The 24,031-nt window shown below is 42.9% G+C and overlaps 3 protein-coding genes and 1 long non-coding RNA gene across 7 annotated transcripts in view; 3 read left to right on the plus strand and 1 right to left on the minus strand.

Moving 5' to 3' along the window:
- Positions 1-44: 44 nt before the first annotated feature.
- Positions 45-6,949, plus strand: LOC118178143 (tubulin alpha-2 chain). Its single transcript, XM_035346437.1, has 5 exons — positions 45-1,808; positions 3,135-3,348; positions 4,502-4,650; positions 5,075-5,755; positions 6,333-6,949. The coding sequence occupies exons 1-5, from the start codon at positions 1,626-1,628 to the stop codon at positions 6,624-6,626; spliced, it is 1,521 nt and encodes a 506-aa protein (XP_035202328.1). The 5' UTR covers positions 45-1,625; the 3' UTR covers positions 6,627-6,949.
- Positions 4,251-22,547, minus strand: LOC118178194. Its single transcript, XR_004756096.1, has 3 exons — positions 22,259-22,547; positions 18,752-18,838; positions 4,251-4,555 (listed from the first exon to the last, which is right to left on the minus strand). It is a non-coding gene; the product is annotated as an uncharacterized LOC118178194 (long non-coding RNA).
- USP18 (ubiquitin specific peptidase 18) overlaps positions 10,450-24,031 on the plus strand; it is a 28,678-nt gene continuing 15,096 nt past the window's right edge. Inside the window, exons 1-2 of one of the 3 annotated variants that reach the window (XM_035346466.1) lie at positions 23,008-23,129; positions 23,160-23,293. In XM_035346466.1, the coding sequence (XP_035202357.1) occupies positions 23,213-23,293 (81 nt within the window). In that variant the 5' untranslated portion in view covers positions 23,008-23,129; positions 23,160-23,212. Of the gene's footprint in view, positions 10,484-23,007; positions 23,130-23,159; positions 23,294-24,031 lie in introns of those variants that run through there. The other 2 variants (XM_035346473.1, XM_035346482.1) reach the window with 2 other exon arrangements.
- LOC118178154 (tubulin alpha-8 chain) lies at positions 11,136-18,483 on the plus strand. 2 transcript variants are annotated; one of them, XM_035346455.1, is made up of 5 exons: positions 11,136-11,293; positions 14,655-14,877; positions 15,586-15,734; positions 16,276-16,956; positions 17,736-18,483. In XM_035346455.1, the coding sequence occupies exons 1-5, from the start codon at positions 11,291-11,293 to the stop codon at positions 18,027-18,029; spliced, it is 1,350 nt and encodes a 449-aa protein (XP_035202346.1). In that variant the 5' UTR covers positions 11,136-11,290; the 3' UTR covers positions 18,030-18,483. The 2 variants fall into 2 exon arrangements, with proteins under 2 accessions (XP_035202346.1, XP_035202338.1); XM_035346447.1 differs by lacking the exon at positions 11,136-11,293 and adding an exon at positions 12,488-12,511.

Here is a 24,031-nt window from a genome sequence, read left to right on the forward strand (position 1 = left end):
ACAGAGGGTCTGGCTGGAGTTGAGTTCTTCCAAAAAGTGACTAGGTTGTATCTACTGGTCACTTACTTTGTAAGGCCTTGCTCTACATACTTTAAGTTAATAAATAAATTAATAATAAGTTAATAAAACACTAAAGTTCCCTCTGAAGTCAGGTCAAATTGTTAACAACACTTGACTGTTTACCTAAAAAACATATGTTTGCTCCAGATTTCAGGTAATACTTTCAGTTAAATGGCAGAGCTGCCTGTTTTGGGGATCAGTGGTCTGCGCAGACCACACATTATTTTTTAAAAATTCTGATAAATATCCACAGCCACTCATTAACCTGAACTTCAACCTTAATTGTAGGTTAGCAACCTCTGCTTCTTATGAGTACTGCTCATTTTGCATTTGTATTGGATTTAGTTCATCGTGAGAGGGAAGAAGGCAGAAATGAGCAATCTGTTTTTTTGTTGTTGTTGTTGGTTTTTTTTTTTTCAATTAATACTAAGCCTGCAATATTTAATTTTCACAATAAAATGACTAATTATTTACCTCATTGTAGAGTTGCTTCTTTGTGCTGTGATTAAGTGTATTAAAGCTTTTGTATTTAATGTGTTGACACTACAGATTTCTGAAATAATTTCTGGAGTTGTTTCAGTATGTGTCTGCATTGTACGGGCATACATGAATTAAGCAGAGGACTTGTTAATTAAGTAGAAACAGGTCTGCATTTTCATAGGAGTTCAGAGAGTGATAATTACTTTCTGTGAAAGATGCAGCATATATATTTTTAATATTTAAGTGTCTCTTTGTACCTTGGGATGGCCAAGATCAGTACTACTGAGAATAAAGTACCCGTTACTTATCTTTAGTTGTGTTTTTTTTTTCTCCGTGCTGTCATTCTAACATGGAGGGAAAAGATGTAGCCGTGCAGAGTTCCACAGGAATCCTACAATTTAAGGTATGTTCAGAGAGAATGTGTGTGCCTGTCATGTGTATGTGAACTTACTGCTGGTGTCTCCAGAAGTAAGAGCAAATGATAGTTTTGCTTTTTTGTTTTTGCATCCTCTTGCTGGATACAAAGAACTTGTACTGGCACAGTGTAGGCACCTGAAGGGCTGAAGAACAGCTGTCTACGATCAGCTAAACAGGCGTCACAAAGAAAAGAGGCTAGGGGATAATCCTATATATTTTGTCCACAGATGATGAAATGGCCAATCAAGTGGAACTCCTTACAGTCTAACCTGTTCCCCAACTCATTTCAATCAGGGGAAGTTACGCAAGTTGACTGCAGCTGAATGAAGGACACAGTCACCTTTGTCAGAAAGACACAAAAATGCCACCTTTTGAAAGTATTGCTGAAGAAATTCTGAAATGATTACTCTTTAAAATGAGTTACCAGTCGTGCGTGTATTCACCAGTTGTAAGCATTTTAAGGAAGGAAAACAGTTATTTGTGAAGACACGCCTTATCTGTTAAAATGCTGGCTGCTAAAAGTTACCAGCCGTAACTTTTTTTGTTTGTTTGTTTTGTTTTGTTTTTTAACTGACGTTTAGTATGGAGAACTAACTGGGAAGGCTGTGTTAACAACAGCCTGTAGGGCTGGGTGAAAGCAGGCTAGTGATGTAACTGGAACGGGTGCCATGGGAAGGTTGCCTGGGAGAGATTGTGACCTCTCCGGCCTACACTGTGATGCTGCAGGCCCCCACCAGCAAAGAAAGAATGCGCTGCCCCCCTCGCATCAGGTTGTCTGTGCAACAGTAGGAACATCAGTAACCACCGCTTCTGCATCCAATCCAGAAAAGAAACACACAGGAGAAACCATGGTAAGAAAGGAATCAGGTTATTTTACGAGATAAGGAACAGTGAGTCTGGCCTTTGTTTCCTCCCTGCTCTGGTCAAGGTCTGAGTGAAGATGGGAAGGCGCTGAAGGGGCTTTTTTGCTTCAGTGTTAGAATAGTGACTAAAGGAGGGGGACCAAAGATGGATGTTCACAGTCTGTGGTATTTCTAGGCCATCATGATTCTCTACATTTTTTTGAGTAGCCTAAACCAGGGAAAATCTGTAATTCTTGTACTGTGTCCAAGATTTTGCAATTGAGAGGTTGAGTGAATCTTATTAAAAGTCTTTCAAGACGGGTTTCAAAAGCAGTTCTTGAGAAATGAAAAGATTACCACAACCTCTTGTGAGGTTAGTAAGCACTAAGGGAGCCTGTCTTAGCATTTGTTTCTAGTCCTGTTTTTATCTTCAAGCACGCAGAGGCATGTTGTTTTGTTGTTTGTTTGTTTTTGTTTTTTTTTCCCCTTATGGAACAATGCTACAAATAGATGCAGGTGGCACAATAATGAAATTAATTGCATAATGACAAGTTACCGTGCTGAATTATTTTTGAATTTGCATAACTTTGGTCTCCTTATTGCTTTTTACTTGGTCCTGATTTCAATCCGTGCCACAGTGGTACACCTAGATTACAAATTGATGGGTTTCTGTGAGTATAGAAAACACTGTTTCTGTAGATTGTATAGTCAGTTTTGAGAATCTAGTAGAAAACACTTCCAGTAAGAGACAACTCTTCTTAAATTGAATTAAAATTGCGCAGGGAATGAGCTGAAACAATCAGGAGTTGAATGAATTAAGCTAGTAAGGACACTTTAATTTTAGTTACTTTAATTTCTGTGAACTTATTTTGCACCTAACACACGTTCAATAGAAGGTTGAGTGATGAGAAGATACTTCATTCCCTTTGCTTTCCCTGTATGTCAGTAAGGCGGCATAGCTGTACCTTGTCCCAGATAACCAGATTTAGCTGCTACTCCTCATCTGGGACCTACTATAGTTTATTTTGTATATTTATATACAGTTTTTCTATCTGTATGGGCTTACATCCATTTACACATAGACCATGTACATACTCTACATCATGTGTAGACACAGTTGCAAATCTCTAGTTGTTGTCCTTAGCGTTTCTTTCTGCACACGACAAAATACTTACCTACTGATTTTAAATAAGAGTTAGAACATTTTTTGTTAATTCCAGTCTTGTGGAATTTTTTTGTAAACATTGGTTTATTGGAGGTTTCAGGTAGAATCAGCTTACAGACTTAGGATACTCATTGTTCCTTCTCACCATTCCCCTTATTTTCCCACTGTAGCGCGAGTGCATCTCTGTTCACATTGGCCAAGCTGGAGTTCAAATTGGCAACGCGTGTTGGGAACTCTTCTGTCTGGAACACAGCATTCAGCCAGATGGCACCTTCAGTGACCCACCCAGCAATGACGACTCTTTTGCCACATTTTTCAGAGAGACAAGCACTAGAAAATACGTACCCCGGGCTATTATGGTGGACTTAGAACCAACGGTAGTAGGTCAGTATAGAACCAATCTTGGAAAATTGAAATGAATTAACTCTTCTGTGTGGCAAAGCTCAGATCACGGAATAGCAGGACTCTCCCTTATCTTTAGGGATGATCCTGACCTCCAGGTAGAATATTCAAAGTTTTTAATAGCAAATATTACTAAAATAGGTTATTCTCAATTGAAATGATCATAAAATCATAGAATGGTTTGGGTTGGAAGGGACCTTAAAGATCATCTAATTCCAACCCCCCCTGCCATGGGCAGGGACACCTTCAAGTAGATGAAAACTGATTCTGTCATGGATGCCTTAACTAGTAACAAAATCAAAAGTTTACTATTGTCGAGGTACGACCCCTACTCGGCTCTGGTGAGGCCGTACCTCGAGTACTGTGTTCAGTTTTGGGCCCCTCGCTACAAGAAGGACATCGAGGTGCTTGAGCGGGTCCAAAGAAGGGCGACGAAGCTGGTGAGGGGCCTGGAGAACAAGTCCTACGAGGAGCGGCTGAAGGAGCTGGGCTTATTCAGCCTGGAGAAGAGGAGGCTCAGGGGCGACCTTACCGCTCTCTACAGATACCTTAAAGGAGGCTGTAGAGAGGTGGGGGTTGGCCTGTTCTCCCACGTGCCTGGTGACAGGACGAGGGGGAATGGGCTAAAGTTGCGCCAGGGGAGTTTTAGGTCAGATGTTAGGAAGAGCTTCTTTACTGAAAGGGTTGTGAGGCATTGGAACAGGCTGCCCAGGGAGGTGGTGGAGTCACCATCCCTGGAAGTCTTCAAAAGACGTTTAGATGTAGAGCTTAGGGATATGGTTTAGTGGGGACTGTTAGTGTTAGGTTAGAGGTTGGACTCGATGATCTTGAGGTCTCTTCCAACCTAGAAATTCTGTGATTCTGTGATTCTGTGATTCTGTCTAAACCCACACTGGTTATGAGTACAATTTAACCTACTTAGAGAGGTTCCCTTCTAATCATTGTGTATGTGTGTGTGATTTTATTTTTCTTTTGTTAACTGTGGAAAATGCTTTCTTCATGTTCATATGTAAGACAGGAGTATGGAGAATCAGAAAGTAGGAGTGTCCCAAAATATGTTTTACCCTTGCAAATCTTTTCTAATAATTCACCTGAGGGTTCTCTTCTAAGTTTATACATTTTCTCTGTTGTTCAGATGAAGTGCGGACTGGCACCTACCGGCAGCTTTTCCACCCAGAACAGCTGATCACTGGAAAAGAAGATGCAGCAAATAATTATGCACGTGGCCACTACTCCATTGGCAAAGACAAAATTGACATGGCATTAGATCGTATCCGCAAACTGGTATGCACTATTACATTGGAAGCAAGACACTTGGTGGGTGGGAGGGCATGTAACATGTTGTACGTTTTTTTGATAGTGGCTCTCATTTTGTTTTTACTACTGTCATTGTCTCAGAACAGAAAAATGTGTTTACTCGATGTCCATGCTTAGTTTTCACATGAGTGGAAGACTTAAATGGAAAACCTCAAATATTGCTGTACCATTGTTATTGTTAGGAAAAAAACATATATTGCTCTAGTGATACCCTAGCCTGAGATTTACAGGGGAAGGCAGATGATGTGGATTTTCTGGTAAAACTGCTAACTATTTTGCTGTGCATCACATACGGGTATTGATGTTTCTATCTGAGGGTGTAATTTACAATATGCTCACTTATTCTTTTCCTTTTCCTTCTTTTTTTTTTTTTTTTTTTTTTTTTTTTCAGGCCGATGCCTGTTCTGGACTACAGGGATTCTTGATCTTCCACAGCTTTGGTGGAGGCACTGGCTCTGGCTTTACCTCCTTGCTGATGGAGCGCCTCTCTGTGGATTATGGAAAGAAGTCCAAACTAGAGTTTGCCATCTACCCAGCCCCTCAGGTCTCCACCGCTGTGGTGGAACCATACAATTCTATCCTCACCACACACACCACCCTGGAACACTCAGACTGTGCTTTTATGGTGGACAATGAGGCCATCTATGATATCTGCCACCGAAACCTAGACATTGAGCGCCCCACTTACACTAACCTCAACCGCCTCATCAGCCAGATTGTCTCCTCCATCACCGCCTCGCTGCGCTTTGATGGTGCCCTCAATGTGGATCTGACAGAATTCCAGACAAACCTGGTTCCCTACCCACGCATCCACTTCCCCTTAGTGACCTACGCCCCCATCATCTCTTCTGACAGAGCATATCACGAGCAGCTCTCAGTGGCTGAAATCACCAGCTCCTGCTTTGAGCCCAACAACCAGATGGTGAAGTGTGACCCGCGACAAGGGAAGTACATGGCTTGCTGCATGCTCTACCGAGGTGATGTAGTTCCCAAAGATGTCAATGTAGCAATTGCTGCCATCAAGACCAACAGGTCCCTCCAATTTGTTGACTGGTGTCCAACGGGCTTCAAGGTGAGAAGGGCTGCCATGAGCTTCTCTTTCATGTTTTAAGAGCAAGTTCATTTTAGCTGAAAACTTGTATTTAAAGTTTTAGATCTTGCATGCTTTTCACTAGTAAGACTCTGAACTTAAAATATAGCATTCTAGAAGAAAGGTTAAGGTAAGGCTTACATTCTAAAGACACTGCTGAGAGTGTCCTTGATGAGATAAAAAAAAAAAAAAAGCAAACAACAACAAAACAGTATCAATAATACATTGTTGGTAAGTGAAACATTTCTACAGTATCTCCATGAACAGACACTTTTGCCACTTTTGTCAAGCATATCAACACGTTTGTTTTTCTTCATTGAGAGTCCTGTTCTGGTCAGTGTCTCTTTATTGTACTTGGATGAGAGTAAGAACTGACTTGCACACAAAACATATCTTGAATGACATTAGACTTGACAGGGATTTCACCAACATAATTTGAGTTTTTCCTTCTTTTTCTTCCCCTCACCAGTGGCTCTACAATTTTCTTAAACTGTTTATTGTCTCTTTTTATCCCTTGTAACTCTTTTTTTGCAACTGTCTTTTTTACTGTTGTTTGCAGGTTGGGATCAACTATCAGCCTCCTACGGCTACGCCAGGAGGAGACCTTGCCCAAGTCGAGCGAGCGGTCTGCATGCTGAGTAACACCACAGCCATTGCAGAGGCCTGGGCAAGGCTTGACCACAAGTTTGATCTTATGTACGCCAAGAGAGCCTTTGTTCACTGGTACGTAAGTGAAGGCATGGAGGAAGAAGAATTTGCAGAAGCCCGAGAGGACTTGTCTGCCCTGGAGAAAGACTACGAGGAAGTAGCAACTGATTCATTTGAGGAAGAAAACAATGCAGGGCAACCTTAAAATTTAATCTGCCTTTAATCTGTGCATAAGATTGTCTCTATGTCTCGTTATTTCATGTGGCTGCATTTTCACTTTTCTCACGCATACCAAGTCCGTTGGCACCCTAGTAGACTGTAAACAGTGAGTTGTCCACTACGAGATCACAAGACAGCAAGCACAGGATGCATAACCAGCTAATCATTAGTCACTTTGCCTTAGAACGCAACAGCCATATTTCTTGCTAATATATCCTGAAAGGAAGTTTACTCATGGAAGGAAGAGTCCCTCTGTCTTCCGTACTGTCATGTATTCAACACAAAGATAACACAGTCATGCTGCTGTAATATTACTTGAGGAATTCTGCTGCTTCAAAACTAACCACACAACTACTACAGACACTATGTGAGGAGGAGTTACCTGAACTTCTCAGTCTTTATTTCATATTAATTCTAAACATAATGCTTGTAAAGCTGTCCTACTTTAAGATTCAGTGAGAATTCTGTTGGTGCTGAGAACACACACCTAGTCCGAGTTCCCTTGCTTCTACACATTCCATGGTGTGGGGTGGTTATTTTGCCAGCTGCTAAGAGCAGGGACACAACTTGGACAACTTCACTTTAGCAGAGGTTTAGAGCATGATATGCTTGTCCAGCAACTGTGTAGCCATCATAACTAGGCTGGTCCGGAGGTGCAAGTATGCTGACAGTTCTGTTGTAATTCCTAAATGAATAGTATCCATGACTCAGTCAAAGGCCTTAAAATGGCCAGCTTGTGGCATGCTGGACAGAAGCATTACCAGTTCCCTCAGACTGACTGAGACAACAAACCAGAACCATGACAAAGAATGTGTGTTACAGATACAGGGGGGATGTCTAAGAACAGCTATGGCTTCACGGTTCAGTCTTCATAGGGTGTATTTTTGCATATTCCTATTGCTTGAGGATTTTAGAGCAATATATTGTTCAGGCACACAGGCAGATGGCCAGTTGTGGCCTGAGGTAAAACTAGTAACAAGATAACAAGAGAAACCGTTGGATGTTGCAGACAATGGAAGAAGAAAAGTGGCTGCCTAGCACTAACCTCTGTCTAAACTAATGAGGTAATGGCGGGAGAAGCTACTAGACATTAAGTATAGTGAAAGGGGAGTTGTATGGACTCTGCTCAAATCAACAGAAAGTGAAGGGGCTGTTAGCTTACTGGGGGTACTAACTACAGCTGAATTTACCAAATAAAGGTGTAAAATCAGAAGAACAGGGACAGTGGTGAAAATCTAGAGGCTTGTGCAACTGTTTAGGAGGGGAGGAAAAGCATAATAGAAGGTAAAGCAAACCCTGAATGTTTGGATTACCTGACAAGCAATGCTGTGCTTGAACAATACCTGAAGCAAGACAGTAAGCCTGTTGTGCTGACATTATGTCTGACTTGCTTCCATGGTTATCTGGAAGGTTTCCATAATACTGACAAAGAGACACCTGGAGGGGATGGACAGGCCATACATACCACACTTTAATGCTGGATTTATTATTGATATTTAATAAATAAAATTATTTTTTTAAAATCAGTATTTTCACTGAAATGTATTCATTACCTGCAATTCCAGCAGGGCTGCAGAACTGCATTATGTTTTGCAAAACTGTTAAGAGGAAATGTTGATTCCTTTCTGGTAGTTCATTTTGTTAGGTTTGCTAAAAGGTCTTAAAGAAAAGCCGGCATATCCAGAAACATAATTGATGTAATTTGCCTTTTTATCTGCAAAATGAGTGGTTGGTCTTTATTTTCAAACCTGTAATTCTGAAATACCCAAACCATGAGAGATGATTCTGCAATTTCTTATCAAAATAGCTGATTCCTATGTAGATACTGAAGTACTAGACTAGGATTTCAGAAACACCTGAAACGAGATGCTGTCCATTCTCCCAGTAGGTGGCAACAGACCGACAGGATACAGTTCTAAAAGGGACACAGGGGAAGCCTTTGTGTGATTCATTCATCTAACTTAGGAAGGTATCACAATGTGTGGGAAATGCAAAGACTTTCATGCACCATGTACTGTCTACACACGCATAAAATTAAAAACAAGAGGTTTTTATATAATCACCAAGTAACTTCTTAGGAGGGCACTGTTTAGTAAGATGGCATGTTACTGTTCTAAATTGATCTACAATTCTTCCACTATTGAGCGAGCCACTTAGATAACTGTATCTGCAGGGGGGGCTGAGCATCTGGCAGAGGAGATGGCTTTCATGAGATAAAGAAGTTACGATCCTTCAGTGGCCTGTTAACTTGCTCTCTAGTCAGAAGAGAACTGATAGATCACAGGACTTAGTGGTTCTCAGCTCAAGATCTGTTGTAGAGTACTGCTAAGCTCTAAATTATTTTTTAAAAATCTATTTTTAGAAAGGTAACTGTTTTTAAATAAAGAAAAAGGTGTAGGGTTTTGTATGAGAGTGTTATTTTTTTTTAATCCCTCCAAGAGGTGGATTTTGCTAGTATCATAAATAATTGAAGGTAATAAGTCCTATGTGCACTGCTCCGTTGTGTGGCTCTGGAGAGCATCTATGGCACAGCACAAGAAGCCCTTCAGGCACGTCCAGACCCTTCCAGCTGAGTCCAGTCTGTGACCAGGCCTGTATGGGACAAGCCCTGTGTGAGGAAGGCTAAGCCCAGAGGCCAGGTCACCATCTGCCCACACAGGATGAAGGACAGCAGTGAGCAAGATAACTTTTTTCCAGGAATCCAGGCCCAGGACATCTGCCTGGTCTTTCTCTGGAGAAAGACTAGAGGCCCACTCTGGAGTCAAAGAAACTCACTGGTACCTGGGAGCACAGTCCCACACCGGGCTTTCAGCTTACACTAAATCAAGACTGAAGGCTTTCTGCCTAAGCACTCAGAAACACAGGTGGACAGCACAACATAAGGAAATCCAGACTTCATGAAAAATAATATGCCCAAATCAGTTTGGCAACACAAGATTGGCAAGTCTGTGGTCTTGGGACAGTTGAGTTTGAGTGGTATGGGCAGAGGAATGATTAACACTGACTCAAAGAGGTGCTCTCCCTGCCTACTTCAGAAGAGAGGAGAAGGGCAATGGAGGAGCAGAGAAAGTGCAGACATGGACTAAGTTGCAAATGGTTTAGTAATTCAGAGTGCTTCTGTAGCTACGAGATCTGACACGTTGACTCAAAGAATGCCTAATAAGTCTGGGTAGTGGATTGTTTCAAGTATTTGCTGTGAGACTTTTTCCTGAGATAATTCCCTGAACAGAGCTCTACATCTGGTGGTGCTGTAAGCACTGACGTTTCAGATTGCCTAGCACATTGGAGCTTGACTGGGATGTTACAAGTTCCACTGGGAGAACACTAGAGCAATCTTCCTCAGCCTTAAAGCTATGATGATCTGATGGCTTTTTGGAGAAGCAGCAGGCAGAAATTATCATGGGAATTCTTCCTCTGTAAAAAATATCTATGGCTCCAGAAAGCTCTGTAGCTTTTCCTAGCCAAAATCAGAGGGATTTGCAGGTTTTTGTAAAGAACACACACACACAAAGAATATACCAAAGTAAATGTGAGCTTATAAAAAACAGCACTAACTACTTCATGTTGTTAAAATGTAGGAGTTAAAGCAGAATATACTTAGATGCTGGTTGTCAACAGTGGCAGAGCAATCTATTAATATCATATCAAAGTAGATTAACCTAAAATTTGGGAATTGGAAATTTAAATTTTTGCTGATCAAACATCATACTAAATAGCATGTTTCTAAAGATGGAATACATAATACTCAGATTCAAGTAATTAAGAGTGCCTCTTTCTTTGTAACCAAAGAGTTGAAACAATGAGGATTTCTCCACTGAGAGAAGCTTCTTCTGTCCAGTGCTGAGCTAATGCAGAAAGAAATAAAAAGGTGGAGGCAACTGCCCTAATTGGGTGTCTGAATGTTTGTGTGATGCCTCCAGCTATTTCTTGCAATAAGCACTGCAATGGGAACAAAATTTCTTTCTGTGTTTCAACAGGCAAGTTAGAATCTACACTGAAAGCTGCCCCATACTGCTGAGAGCCCAGATGGCTGGACATAGAAAGAGAAGCAATAGAAGGATTGAAACATTAACAGAGAGGCAGCTGGAGTATGGGCAGAACTAAGTCAGGCCGGCATTTAAGAGCACTGGTAGGGCACACTTCAAAATGGTAACTATTTATTTTCCAGTTCTCAATTTTCGCTTTTTCTTCTGTCCTTCTCTTTTCCATTCATTTGTTTCCTTATGCCCTCTTGATCTTCTGTATTGGAATTTAGGAATGATTCTTGGCATGCTGTCAGAACAGGGAACTGGGATGGCCTATCTCTTGTATGTGACATATGTATAGTATGTGTGTGTTACCTGGCTGCACTCAAATTTAATACTCATACAGAACCAGATGGGACTAAATCCGAAATCTGGGGTAGATCTCAGCCCTGCCTATCTGGATGAATTTGCATACGTGGGGTGGCTGGGAGGGCAGGAGGCAGTGATGCAGGAGGCAGAACTGAGGAGTCTCTGACCTATTCCCCACAGCACTGTGACACTGAAGTGCAGCAGCAGGTGCCCGGTACTGGCCCAGGCTGCCTCCTGCCCTGCAGCTCAAAGCTGAGCTCCCGCAAAGACCTGCTATCACTGATCTGAGAGGGAAGGAAACACCACTGGAGACACCATGGTAAGGGGGGATGTGTGGGATCACCCACATCCCCATACAGGGACCGGGAAGAATATGGGCGAGGGTAACCGGGGGGGATCTGCCATTATCAGTGGTTTGTGCCACAAAGTCTGATCTCACTCACTGGTTACAACATAAAGGACGGGAAAGGAGTGTCAGAATACCTCACTGGGGCAGTAAGGCATGGCGATCCACTGTTTTCTTCAGAGAGTTTCTAATTAGTAGAATTGTAAGATAAATTAGATCTGGAGTCTTTGCTTTCTATTATTCTCTGTTGTGAATATATTTTCTCAAGGCAAGTTAATTTTCATATGAAATAATTCTTTAGAAATAAAACAGAAAGGTTACTTACCTTTGTGTCTGTTTTATATTAATTTACCCCCAGTGGCCATACTGTTCATGGCTATACAATGTATACGTGTGTTTCTGGAGTGCATGAAGGTTTTTATACGTGTGAAGTAAATATAAGTTTTTATATGTGCTGAAGTAAATAAAAATATTTTAAAATATATTTTTAATAAATCCATAGAAATATCTCAAAACCTCTTATGAAATGGAAAAAAAAATACCTTGTACTGATTTATGTCTAGCACTGAGTCTTATTCTGGAGTGGAGAACTATGTTATTTTCTGCCAGTACAGCTTTAGATCCAAAATGAGAGCGCTCATTTCACAGGCAAGATACACACTTCTGTGTGTTTGTCATGCCTTGAGACAGACCAAGCCATCTAGAGTTAGGGGAGTGAGTATGTTTCAGGAATAGCAGTGAACATCTGCAGGACTAAACCCTGTCTTTTTACAGTAAATATTTAGGCCAGGTAGTAATCTGTATTTTTAACAACCAAAGCAGTCACAGGTTTAGTTTCATAAAAGACCCTTTCTACTGTCTCTTGGTGGATAAAAGGTCAGGTTCACAATTTGTAAGATGTGTCCCAGTACTTTAGTGATGCAATGCGAAATACAAGTTTGGCGTCTGCTCAGAATTTAAATATCATGTAGAGATCAGTTTACTTTGCCTGTGACACTGAAGAAGTCCCACTCTTTTTCCTTCTGAAAGGCTGACATCTATTTTAAAGCCATTTACTATGCAAAATTAAATCTCTTTGTTACTGTCTTCTATACTTGTCAGAATATTTCCAAATGATAGCTGGGATAGGAGAAGATGGGAGTTGAAACCAGGAGTTACAGCAGGAATCCTGGCTCAGGAGGCAGAGCTGAGATACTGCTTTAAACCAGTGCCCCTGGAACGTCAGCCTAAAAGGAAAGGAACTTGTTCTGCAGTTTTCGACTCTAGTCCTATACTAAGATCTACAATACTAACTTTCTAAGGCAACATTCACTTGTTCCATCTGTGAAAAAAAAAATAAAAAAATAAAAAAAAATTGATAACTGATTTTAAAGAATGGTTCCAAGTATTGCTTGACTTTTAACCGTAGCTTTGCTCTAAACAGATACTCTGTTAAAAAGTCGACTTGCCTCATTTCTTTTTAAAAGGAAAGAATTTTTTTTCTTGCTGTCAGCCTTGTAGATTCACATTAGGATCTAAATGAAGAGCAGGAGCTTGCACTGTGCAAAATCAGCATTAATTGAACTCACTAAGTACAAATTTGCCTTCAGTTACTCCTGAGTAGTCCTCCAGATTGTGACTCTACTGCAACATACCAGTCAATGAATACTCATCAGCACTCAAATAACTCAGATACTTTTGCACAACTGAATTGAAAAAAACAAGGTTGCACAAACACACTTCAGAGCATGTTGCATATGCTGCTGCAAATGAATTCTGAGTCAGCAACTTAAAAATGAGCAGTGAATAGAAATAATATATTTCCTTGAATGAAATATTTAGATTGATTTTCCACATTCACATGAACTTCTGAGGATGGATACCTGTGGCAGTGGTGACTTCTAAAACTCTTCTTGCTTCTGAAAAAAATATTTTTAGTTATTGCTAATTTGTGAAGAAAACTGCTCCAGAGACGTTGCTGGTTATATATTCTGCCTGAGGATTTAGTGTTTGGGGAAGATATATTTGACTGTCAGGCCACAGGATGAGTTTGCAGGATAAGCGGTTACAGAATAATAATAATAATAATAATAAAAGTTAACTGACTACATCTGCTCTTATGTCATTGGATATATCTACATTACAAACTAAAAATTAGTGGGGACCATTCTCTGGCCTTGAAATGACGTAGCATATCCCACTTCATACTTAAGCATCTCTTTCCCCCTCCAAAGTCAGGCCATGGTGAATGAGCTGCTCTCTGGAAACCATTCTTGACAATAAGTTGTCCTCTGAATGGTGCTTAAGCACTCTCTGGTTAAATATGAACTGGCACAAGCCAAAACTGTGCCAGAGTGTGTGCTAATTATCAGTCAGCACAGGCTACCCAGGCTTTTTCACTCACTATTATCGAAAAGGCTATTGAGATCACAAAGGTGGAGCTCAGAAGACTCTAATTACAATTGCTCCAAATCAGAAACTGAGGCTGAAAAACTCCATGCGGTCCGAAACTGCTTTACTTACAAAACTTCCTTTCCTCTCACTCGATATCATAATAGTCTGGACCAACTCAGAAGTATCTGCTCTATGATTCTTTTTATGAACTTATGAGATCCAGCACCAGGTCCTTCATTCTCTTGTACTGTAAGTGCAAAGGATTTTCAGCAGTTGGCATCTGCCTAGTTTAGCCTGGTATTACACACGTTGTTTCTCTTTCATTAATGTTACAAGCTACCACAAGATCTATGTTCAAAATAACATAAATAAGAACATCATATGCAGTGACACTGCCTTAATAAGCAGTGCACTCGCAGTGTAAAATTCACAGCTGGTTCAGGAGCTTGAGAGAACATTTGTTTCAACCAAGAGAATCTGAAATCACTTCCTGAGGTGAATACTGCTGAAAGGAGTTCTTCCAAGTTTCCACTCTGGTGTGCTATCAGAGGGTAAAAGGATCCAAAGACATCACCTGTCTTGGGTTACATACGGTTGAAAAATACCATATGGCTGTGTCAGGTTCCAGCCTGAAGTAAAAATAAACTCAACTGGGATGTGTTCCTCAGCATAGCCAATCCGTAGGAGGAAAGGTGGGTTTTGTGTATCTGAACTTACAAATTTTTCAGCTTGCTTTCATGCACTCATGTATTACTGCACATAGAGCTCCATTTTTAAAGGATTGTCCCAACCTTTCATCCGTATGCGTACAGTCTCTCTGTAGTCATGAGATCGAACAAACAAATGAAACGCTGCCAGTGACAAACATTTTTTTGAAAAGCTGGGAAAAAGTAACTGTTAGGAATAAGGAATATTAACGCACATTGGTTTTCCTGAACCTCTCTCTGCTCTCTCTCCCTAGCGTGAGTGCATCTCTATTCATGTCGGCCAGGCTGGAGTTCAGATAGGAAATGCGTGCTGGGAACTCTTCTGCCTGGAGCATGGCATTCAGCCAGATGGCACCTTCACGGACCAGCACAGTCAACTCAACTACGATGACTCTTTTACCACATTTTTCAATGAAACAGTCACTGGGAAGCATGTGCCACGAGCTGTAATGGTGGATTTGGAACCAACTGTGGTAGGTCAGTATACAAATAAAAAATTTTATACATTCCTGGGAAATGGAAAAGAGCTTACTCTTCCTAATATCACCATAGCATGTCACCAGTCTCCACCAGAACAAAGAAGCACACCCTTTGTATCTTGGTCTCCCTTCAGACAGAATAAAATTAATTTTCTTGTGACAATGAATGACAGATTCTACCATGACTCTGTTATCTCTATATGCATTACAAACCTAGAAATGGCAGGATCACCAGCAGTTCAATATCTAGTATTTGTGGTTTGTATGACTTTTCTTTGCAAAAACCTTTAACTCTTAGTTTTGTTTATCATGACATTTTTGCCGTCTGAGTTCTGCTTTTTTCTTCACTTCGGATTTGAAGTGTGAGGCTGACAGATTCTTTCCAGGAAAAATGAGATTTCTAACAATTGGGGCACCTGGGAAGAACCTGAGTTTCTTCTTCCAAGTCACACTGTTTTTCTTGTGATTTGTCCTCGTCAAAAGTTCTTGAGAAAAAAACAACTATTGCAGATGGATACAGATCCTACAACAAATCAACAGAATGCAACAATGAAAACATTCTTAGGAAACAGTTTTCCCTTCTCCAGCACCTGTTTTTTTTTTTTGGTCATTTTTGGGTCATGACCTCCCCTGAATGAAAGCTTGCCAACTTGCTGGCAGTGGAGCACAGCCATGCAGCTTCTTACAATTTCTCTTTCTTGGTCAGATGAAGTGCGGGCTGGCACCTTCCGACAGCTTTTTCATCCAGAACAACTGATCACTGGAAAGGAAGATGCAGCTAATAACTACGCCCGTGGCCACTACACCATTGGCAAAGAAAGCATCGATGTGGTACTTGATCGTGTTCGTAAGCTGGTAAGTCCCAGTAGTTTTCTAATAGCAGTTTGGTTCTGCTGAAGGAAGAAGTGCAGAACAGGAAGCTTCCTACCTACAAATCAAACTGACAGTTTAGAAAAGTAATTGCAAGACATACAGAGGCATTCTTACTAATCCAAGAGAAGGAAGTGCAGCAGTTCACTTTCTGGCTGTATGGCTCCAGATGTTCTTAAAAGATGGTTCTGAATATGTAATTCTTCATCATTAGCACAGCACTAGAGCACCAAGACTGATATAGAAGGTTGGATTAGGTACATTGCTGGTTTCAGTTAGACTAACTAAAAGAAGTGTGAAGTTCAGAGAAAGAAGCTCTCTAGGTAAGAATGTAATTTGTACATCAAAAATTGAACCAGTGAAGGAATCAAAGAACAGGATTATCACCAACTCTTTCTCAAGAAGGACCTGAAACACGTGCTGTATACTGCTGGTAACTGCTCTCTCTCTCACCTCAGAATAAGCAAACACAGTCATTCATTATTTTACAGCCCCTATTCTTACACCTTGCTCTTTTGGTTTCTAGACAGATGCCTGTTCTGGACTACAGGGATTCTTGATCTTCCACAGCTTTGGTGGAGGCACTGGCTCTGGCTTTACCTCCTTGCTGATGGAGCGCCTCTCTGTGGATTATGGAAAGAAGTCCAAACTAGAGTTTGCCATCTACCCAGCCCCTCAGGTCTCCACCGCTGTGGTGGAACCATACAATTCTATCCTCACCACACACACCACCCTGGAACACTCAGACTGTGCCTTCATGGTGGACAATGAGGCCATATATGATATCTGTCGCAGAAACCTGGACATTGAGCGCCCCACTTACACTAACCTCAACCGCCTCATCAGCCAGATTGTCTCCTCCATCACCGCCTCGCTGCGCTTTGATGGTGCCCTCAATGTGGATCTGACAGAATTCCAGACAAACCTGGTTCCCTACCCACGCATCCACTTCCCCTTAGTGACCTACGCCCCCATCATCTCTTCTGACAGAGCATATCACGAGCAGCTCTCAGTGGCTGAAATCACCAGCTCCTGCTTTGAGCCCAACAACCAGATGGTGAAGTGTGACCCGCGACATGGGAAATACATGGCTTGCTGCATGCTCTACCGAGGTGATGTAGTTCCCAAAGATGTCAATGTAGCAATTGCTGCCATCAAGACCAAGAGAAATATCCAGTTTGTTGACTGGTGTCCAACAGGCTTCAAGGTGAGAAGACCATGAGTTTCTCTTTCACGTTTAAAGTCTAGCTGAAAACTTGTATTTAAAGTTTTAGATCTTGCATGCTTTTCACTAGTGAGAAGAATGAATCTAAGAAAGGTGTGTGTGTACAAAATGTGCCCTTTCTCCTAATGACATCCCACTGACACAGACTTAAAAATACTCAAGTAAGTGGATATTTGAAGTGTATGAGTTAAAATCTACAGAAGTACTGCTTTCAGACCTGAATGTGAAAAAGGCAGTGAGGGTCCCCTCTGAAGCAGCAACTGAAACTAAGGAAATACCAAAATTAATACATTCAATAAAGGTAATGCTGATATTATGGAAGCTGACAGTTAATCCTCCCACCCAGAAATCTTATACAGTATGTCTCCTTTGGCTCACAGTAGTGCCGAGAACCATAATTTCTACGATAATACATTGGAACCATTTGTCATTCAAATAGCTGGCTTAAGAAACTGAACACTTTTAAGCGGGCACCAACTTTCTGCATTAGTTTGTACAGAGTATCTTGGTAAAACTGTATGTTCAGTTGTGCAGCTGTTAAGAAACCTAGGAAGTTGCCAGTGTGCATTAAACAGCTATTAAAATGATCACATATCAAACTGTTCATAACTTTATTTTGTAATTTTTTTTGGCAGGTGCCATTCAGTAGTTTTGATAGTGGCACCCCTCTACCGCAGCATCCGTAACTTTACTCACACTTTCTTCTACTCTGTGACTGCTTCCTGCACTTTTTCTTACTTCTCTTATATTCCTAATTCCAGGTTGGGATCAACTATCAGCCTCCCACAGTAGTCCCTGGCGGAGACCTCGCCCAGGTTCAGCGAGCGGTCTGCATGCTGAGCAACACCACAGCCATTGCAGAGGCCTGGGCAAGGCTCGACCACAAGTTCGATCTGATGTACGCCAAGAGAGCATTTGTGCACTGGTATGTGGGTGAAGGTATGGAGGAAGGGGAATTTGCAGAGGCTCGTGAGGACCTAGCTGCCCTGGAGAAGGACTATGAAGAAGTGGGAACGGACTCATTTGAAGAAGAAAATGATGGGGAGGAATTTTAAAATATACTTTGCTCCTAGTGAGCACAGAATTGTCTCTGTATCCTTGTATTGCATGTCTACCATTATGTCACCCCTTTGTGTGCAATATACAGAAATATAGAAGGGGTCATGTAAGGACATTTTTTATTCCATAAACCACAAGTAAATTGCACTGTAAGATATGATCAGTTGTACTAATGATGTCCCACCACTCCCAGCAACGCACTAAGTGTTGCTCTCATTCCTTGCACATTTAATGTAAGCTTCTTCAAGCTCTAATATGAGGTAAAAACACTATAATCCAATATATACAAGCTTAAAATGGAGAACAGTGAAACAGCATAGATTTCAAATCTCAAATTTGACTTTTGTTTGTTGGCATTGCAAAAATAATGGAGAAATGGATCCTCTGCTCTGTGGTTTACTATCCTCTGTTTCTTTGAAACACCATTTCTGATAAAACAAACATTTTAATCAGAAATGTTAAAGCAGGGCATTTTTTTCCAGATTTGGAGGATAAATACCTATGTTTTGAAACAAATATCCTTTTTGGTTGGGTCCAAGGCTTTATGGCTGCAGCAGGTGAAATATTTTGAATATTTTGAACATTTTTGAATATTTTTGAATATTGAAATTATCTCTGAAATTCTATGAGAAAATCGCCTCTTTAAAACAAACAAACAAACACTACTTTTTTTTTTTTACATTATCCCTATGGAGTCATAAAACATTTAAGTATTTACCTGAATGGTTCTTCCTTTGCAAGCAGCACTCTCCTTTACCCAGCAGACCATGGCGCCACCTGTGGCAATGTCTACTTAGCAGACCACCTGCAAGTGAGTATGCAATACATACATTTGAATGTTCACTCAAAGATAATTCAAAATAGTGAACAAAGATTTTGTATTGATAGGATTCACATCCTAGGCAATGACAATCTTTCTTGACTAGCAGAACTCTCTGCAACTTTTTATCTAGATATAGGGTCCTGATGGAATGCACCCACAAGTGAAGGAGGCAGCAGATTGTGAGGCCACTCTCAATAATCTTTGATCGATCATGGCAAGTGCCCAAAGACTGGAAGAAAGCAAATGTCACTCCTATCTTCAGAAAAGGCAAGAAGGAGGATCCAGGGAACTACCTGCTGGTCAGCGTCACCCTGATCCTTGAGCAGCTAATCCTGGACACCATTTCCAGGCACATAAACAGCAAGACAACCAACAGAAGTAGTCAGCATGGATTCACCAAGTCATGCCTGACTAACTTGATTAACTTCTATGATGAAATGACTAGCCTGGTAGACTAGGGGACAGCAGTGAGTATAGCCTACCTAGACTTCAGTAAGGGTTTTGAGAGTCTCTGGTCAGATCCTCATAGAGAAGCTGTTGAAGTACAGGCTGGATGAGCAGTGAAGCAGGTTGTAAGTTGTCCGAACAGCCAAGCCTAAAGGGTGGGGATCAGTGATGCAAAGTTGCAGGCCAGTAACTATCAGTGTACCTTAGGCACCAATACTGGGTTCAGCTGTGTTTAACATCTTCATTAATGATCCGGACAATCACAGAATGGTTGAGGTTGGAAAGGACCTCTGGAGGTCATCTGGTCCAAATCCCCTGCTTAGGCAGGGGCACCTAGAGCACAGTCCCCCGTACCATGTCCAAATGGCTTTTGAATATCTCCAAGGAGGGAGACTCTACAACCTCTCTGGGCAACCTGTGCCAGTGCTCAGTCACCTGCACAATAAAAAAGTTTCCTAACATTCAGATGGTACCTTCTGTTTCCGTGTGTGTTCATTGCCTCTTGACCTGTCACTGCAAACCACTGAAAAGTGCCTGGCTCCCCCTTCTTTGCACCCTCCCTTCAGGTATTTATGTACATTGATAGGATCCTCCCTGAGCCTTTTGTTCTCCAGGTTAATAGTCCCAGCTGTCTCAGCCTTTCATTAGTCCCTAACTATCCTTTCACTGGACTCTCTCCAGTATCTCCATGTGTCTCATGCTGGATAGCCCAGCAGACAGGACTCTGTGTGGCCTCACCAGTGCTGAGTAGAGAAGGCTCACCTCCCTGACCTGCTGGCAATGCCCTGCCTAATGCAGCCCAGGTTGCCATTAGCCAAGGGCACGGTGCTGGCTCATGTCCAGTTGGTGCCCACCAGGACCCCCAGGCACTTTTCTGCCAAGCTGCTTTCCAGCTGGGCGGCCGTCAGCACGTCCTGGTGCCCGGGGCTGTTCCTCCCCAGGGGCAGGACTCTGCATTTCTCCTCGTGGGGCTCGATGAGCTTCTGTCGGCCTATTTCTCCTGCCTGCCAAGGGAGGTCTCTCTGGATGGCAGCATCATCAAAATCATTAATGAAGATGTTGAACAGAACTGAACACAGAGCGTACCCTTAGCAAATTTGCAGTTGACACAAAACTGGGAGGAGTGGTCAATATGCCAGAGGGTTGTGCTGCCATCCAGAGTGATCTCTGCTCTGGGTGGCACTGTTTGAGCTGGAGGTTTGGACCAGATGACCTCCAGAGGTCCCTCGCAACCTTAACTATTCTGTGATTCTGTGATCTTCCTCATGTAGAGATTGATCCCTTCCAACTCAGGATATTCTGTGATTTCTATTTCTGTTGTCAGTTATAGTTTGCAGTATGTCACATAACACTTGTATATGCTATATGCATTGCATGCATTTAATTATCTAGATCATTAAAATACTAAACTATGTACTTATGGAGTACCAGAAATGCTTATCTTTAGAAGAATATCCCTTTTCACGATATACTTGATTAGGTACTTAAATTGAAGCAACATGAATAAGTATTACCCAGACTGATGGTATTTAGATTATTCCCTCAAAGTTTCCTGAATTGGGACCAAAACCAGAAACAGGAAATTTTGTACATGAAACACAGTTAAAGACAAAAAAAAAAAAAAAAAAAAAAAAAAAAGTGACAAAAAATGGCAGAGGAAGTGCTTGCCCTCTTCCTTCTCTTCCTTGAAAAACTATTGAAATTGATGCAATGAAGAACTTGAAGTTACTGATCCAGTGTGGAGTACTTCATGTGTTCTGAAACAACAGGGGTGGAGTTCCTAACTCCGAGTGCTTTTTAAACCACATCCTGATTATCTATTTTATGGATTATTTTATTTACTGTAGAAGTTCTGTGGCAGTTATCAGAAGCGAGCAGCTTTTTTCAAAGTGATACTATACCACGACACTCAACAGTCAGTGTATTTGGGCCCCAAACACTGAATTTATTCATTTTTAGCCATCCTATCATCTAAGTGTATCTTCCAGGCTCAAATTTCTGCCCAATACCAATTTTGGAAGTGGAATGTCACAACCAGATTCCACAGGCAAACCTTAAAATATTCTTAAACAAGACATATGCTCCTCTTAATCTAGTACCCAGGCTCTCACAGGAATCATTACCAAAAGCCATGACACCTGCACACTTCCTCACTGGTTTATGAAGATCTGTCAGACCTAGCTCCTATTTAACCTCTGGTGTCAATTTGCAATCTGCTTAGGTGGTTTACCTGTCTCTAGGCAATTTATGGCTTCACAGTTCTTTCTCTCTTCCTTCCTTCCATCAGGCAGACTCCACACAAGCTAGGAATAGAAAGTGAACACCACTAAGTCATTCCCAACAGGCTCCACCTGAGCCACAAGAAAGATGCTGAGTCATTTGTAATCTTCTGCCTGCAGCCTCTACAGCTACCCATATATGTCTGTGTGGCGGTTCAGGAAGCTTTTTACTGCCAGTGCTGCCATAGCTGAGGAGCTCTGACTGCCCAGCAACTGTGCTGACTAGCTGTGAAATGTTTTTATTATACAGGAAGAAGCCTGCAAGGCAGGGCTATGTTAAGCCATGGTTTTCCTCACCATTTCTCTCTTTCCTTATTTTCTCTTTCTTTTCTTTCTCTCTTTTCTTCCTTCCTTCCCTTCTTTCTCTCTCTTTTTCTGTAACATCCACCAAATTTAGTAAATTAGTAAAACAACAGCAGAAGGCTTTTGCACAGCACTTGCAAATTCAGTTTGTTAGTAGCTCAAAGAAGGGGCTTTCCCGAGGGGTAAAGGTGCATACCAAAGACACCAGTGAGGTTCTAGGAAGCAAAAAAAAAAAAAGGGAGACAGAGGCCTTCAGGAGCTCCCCATAGCCTGTGGAAGGTAGCAACATCTCTTCCACTTGCACAGCAGGATCCCCTACTTCTCCTGCACCGTTTCTCCAGTCAGGAGAGCTCTGCCGGGCAGCACCACTCACCTCTAAACTCTCCTGCCTCTTCATGTGGGGCAAAGCCAGGCCGATGGCCATCCTCCAACAAGCAAAGCTCCCTTCCAGGTTGCTGTGCCCCTCCATTCCTTCTGCTGACAAACAGAAAGAGGAAGGCCAGGAACCCCGACACACACCAGAGGAGCAGCCACCCAAGCACTTCTGCTGGTCTGGGCATCCTTGGCCTTGTTGACACCGGACATCATGTGGCACAGGGGTTTGCTGGGGTATCTTTGTTTACCGCGGTGCTGCCATTCAGCTGCCTTACTGTGGACCAGGGCCCATGGTCCTGAGTCTTTTAGGTTGGAATGGGGGTTAAGTTTCTAAGACAGTTACTTAACTGGGGTTATTTTAAATGAGCTATTTCTCACTTCTATGTAGTTTATAGTAGGCCTTGACAAGAGTTTGGCTTTCCTGTTGCTTTTGCTGCTACAAGAAGCCAACACCGTGCTAACAAACGCCTAGTTTTGTGAGGTGAGGAACGCTGTAAGCACAGGCAGCACACACCTCCTGAGGAGCAGCCACAGCCGAGCAACAGCTTGCTTTCTACAGAGTTCAGCGTCTCCCCGTGCCATTAAAACACGCTTTTTCCCAAGCGAAGCAGGCCCAGACTGGCGAGGGTCCCTGTCCCAGCCCCAGCGCGGTGTCTTCGCAGCTCGGCTCCCTGCCACCCCTTCCACGGGGCCTGGGGCAGCAAGCAGCCGCCATCTCACGGCCCTGCCCGCCGCTGGGCTGCCCCTGGCGACGAGAAGGGAAAGCAGCGAGCAGCGCCGTGAAGTTTCACTTTCCGTCCCTGGGCTGAGCGAAGCGGGAAATCAAAACTAAGCGGCCCAGTGGGCGCTGCTGCCCTCTGACGCAGCCGGCGAGCAGGGCGGCGAGGCGCCGCCGACAGCCCGCAGTCTCGCTCAGGCAGCGCCGCCGCGGCAGCCGCAGGTGAGCGGGGCGATGTGCGCCGTGCCGGCCCGCAGGGTCCGCCCGCGGCTCCGGGGGGTCGCTGAGGGTCGGCCGAGGCTCCAAACGCGCGAGGTAGGAGGCGTGAGAGAGCGCTGTGGCTGCTTGTCGGGGTCGGGGAGCCAGAGCCGCGGGTGGACGGCTAAATGACTGCATGCACGGAGTCGGAGCCCTGGTGACTCCGAACGCGTACCGCGTCAGCTTGGTCATTTGTATTTCTTCTAACCGACGAAAATAACTTTTGAGCTGGTGAATCCGCTAGGGTATTGGGCATGCCGTCAAGGGAGCGCAAGTAATGGGTGTTTGTAGTGGCTGGGATGGTTTATCTTTTCTGTTTCAACCAATATTCTTTAACAGCTAAAATATATGTATATAAAGGGAGCTGGACAAGCACGTAGTTGAACAGAACAGTGAAAAGTGTTATTTCAGTGGTGTCCATGAGAAGAACGGAGGTGAAGGGCGCGGGTCCAACCCATCCCCGCAGCCGCTCTTTGGGGAGCACCCGGGGGCCACCATCTCCTCAGGGCTGAGGTCGGTGCCCTTGGCAGCCTGATAACCACGAGGGGAAAGGAGTGGCGATGCTAGGAAAGAGTGACCGACGACCAGGGACGGAAAGGCCCTCCTCAGGCCAGCGACCTGGCGCAGAGCGAGAGCGAAATGGAGGACGCTGGGCTGAGCAGAGAGGGTGGGCAAGAGGGCTCGCCGATCACGGGGTGGAGGATGCGAGGCAGACATCGCTGCTGCCTTTTCACTGCCCAGAGTTAGCGTGGTCGCTTGGCTCGGCCAAGCCACGTGCGCTGAGGCCGTGGGACT

This window comes from Oxyura jamaicensis, chromosome 1 (assembly GCF_011077185.1).
Source record: "Oxyura jamaicensis isolate SHBP4307 breed ruddy duck chromosome 1, BPBGC_Ojam_1.0, whole genome shotgun sequence".
NCBI lineage: Eukaryota > Metazoa > Chordata > Aves > Anseriformes > Anatidae > Oxyura > Oxyura jamaicensis.

Excerpts from the sequence above, each read along its gene's own strand:
- LOC118178143 (XM_035346437.1), top strand. The coding sequence starts at position 1,626 with ATGGGAAGGTTGCCTGGGAGAGATTGTGACCTCTCCGGCCTACACTGT. Across the intron at positions 3,349-4,501 it reads CTTAGAACCAACGGTAGTAG|ATGAAGTGCGGACTGGCACC; the intron begins GTCAGTATAGAA and ends TCTGTTGTTCAG. Across the intron at positions 4,651-5,074 it reads TAGATCGTATCCGCAAACTG|GCCGATGCCTGTTCTGGACT; the intron begins GTATGCACTATT and ends TTTTTTTTTCAG.
- LOC118178154 (XM_035346455.1), top strand. Across the intron at positions 14,878-15,585 it reads TTTGGAACCAACTGTGGTAG|ATGAAGTGCGGGCTGGCACC; the intron begins GTCAGTATACAA and ends TTTCTTGGTCAG. Across the intron at positions 16,957-17,735 it reads GGTGTCCAACAGGCTTCAAG|GTTGGGATCAACTATCAGCC; the intron begins GTGAGAAGACCA and ends TCCTAATTCCAG.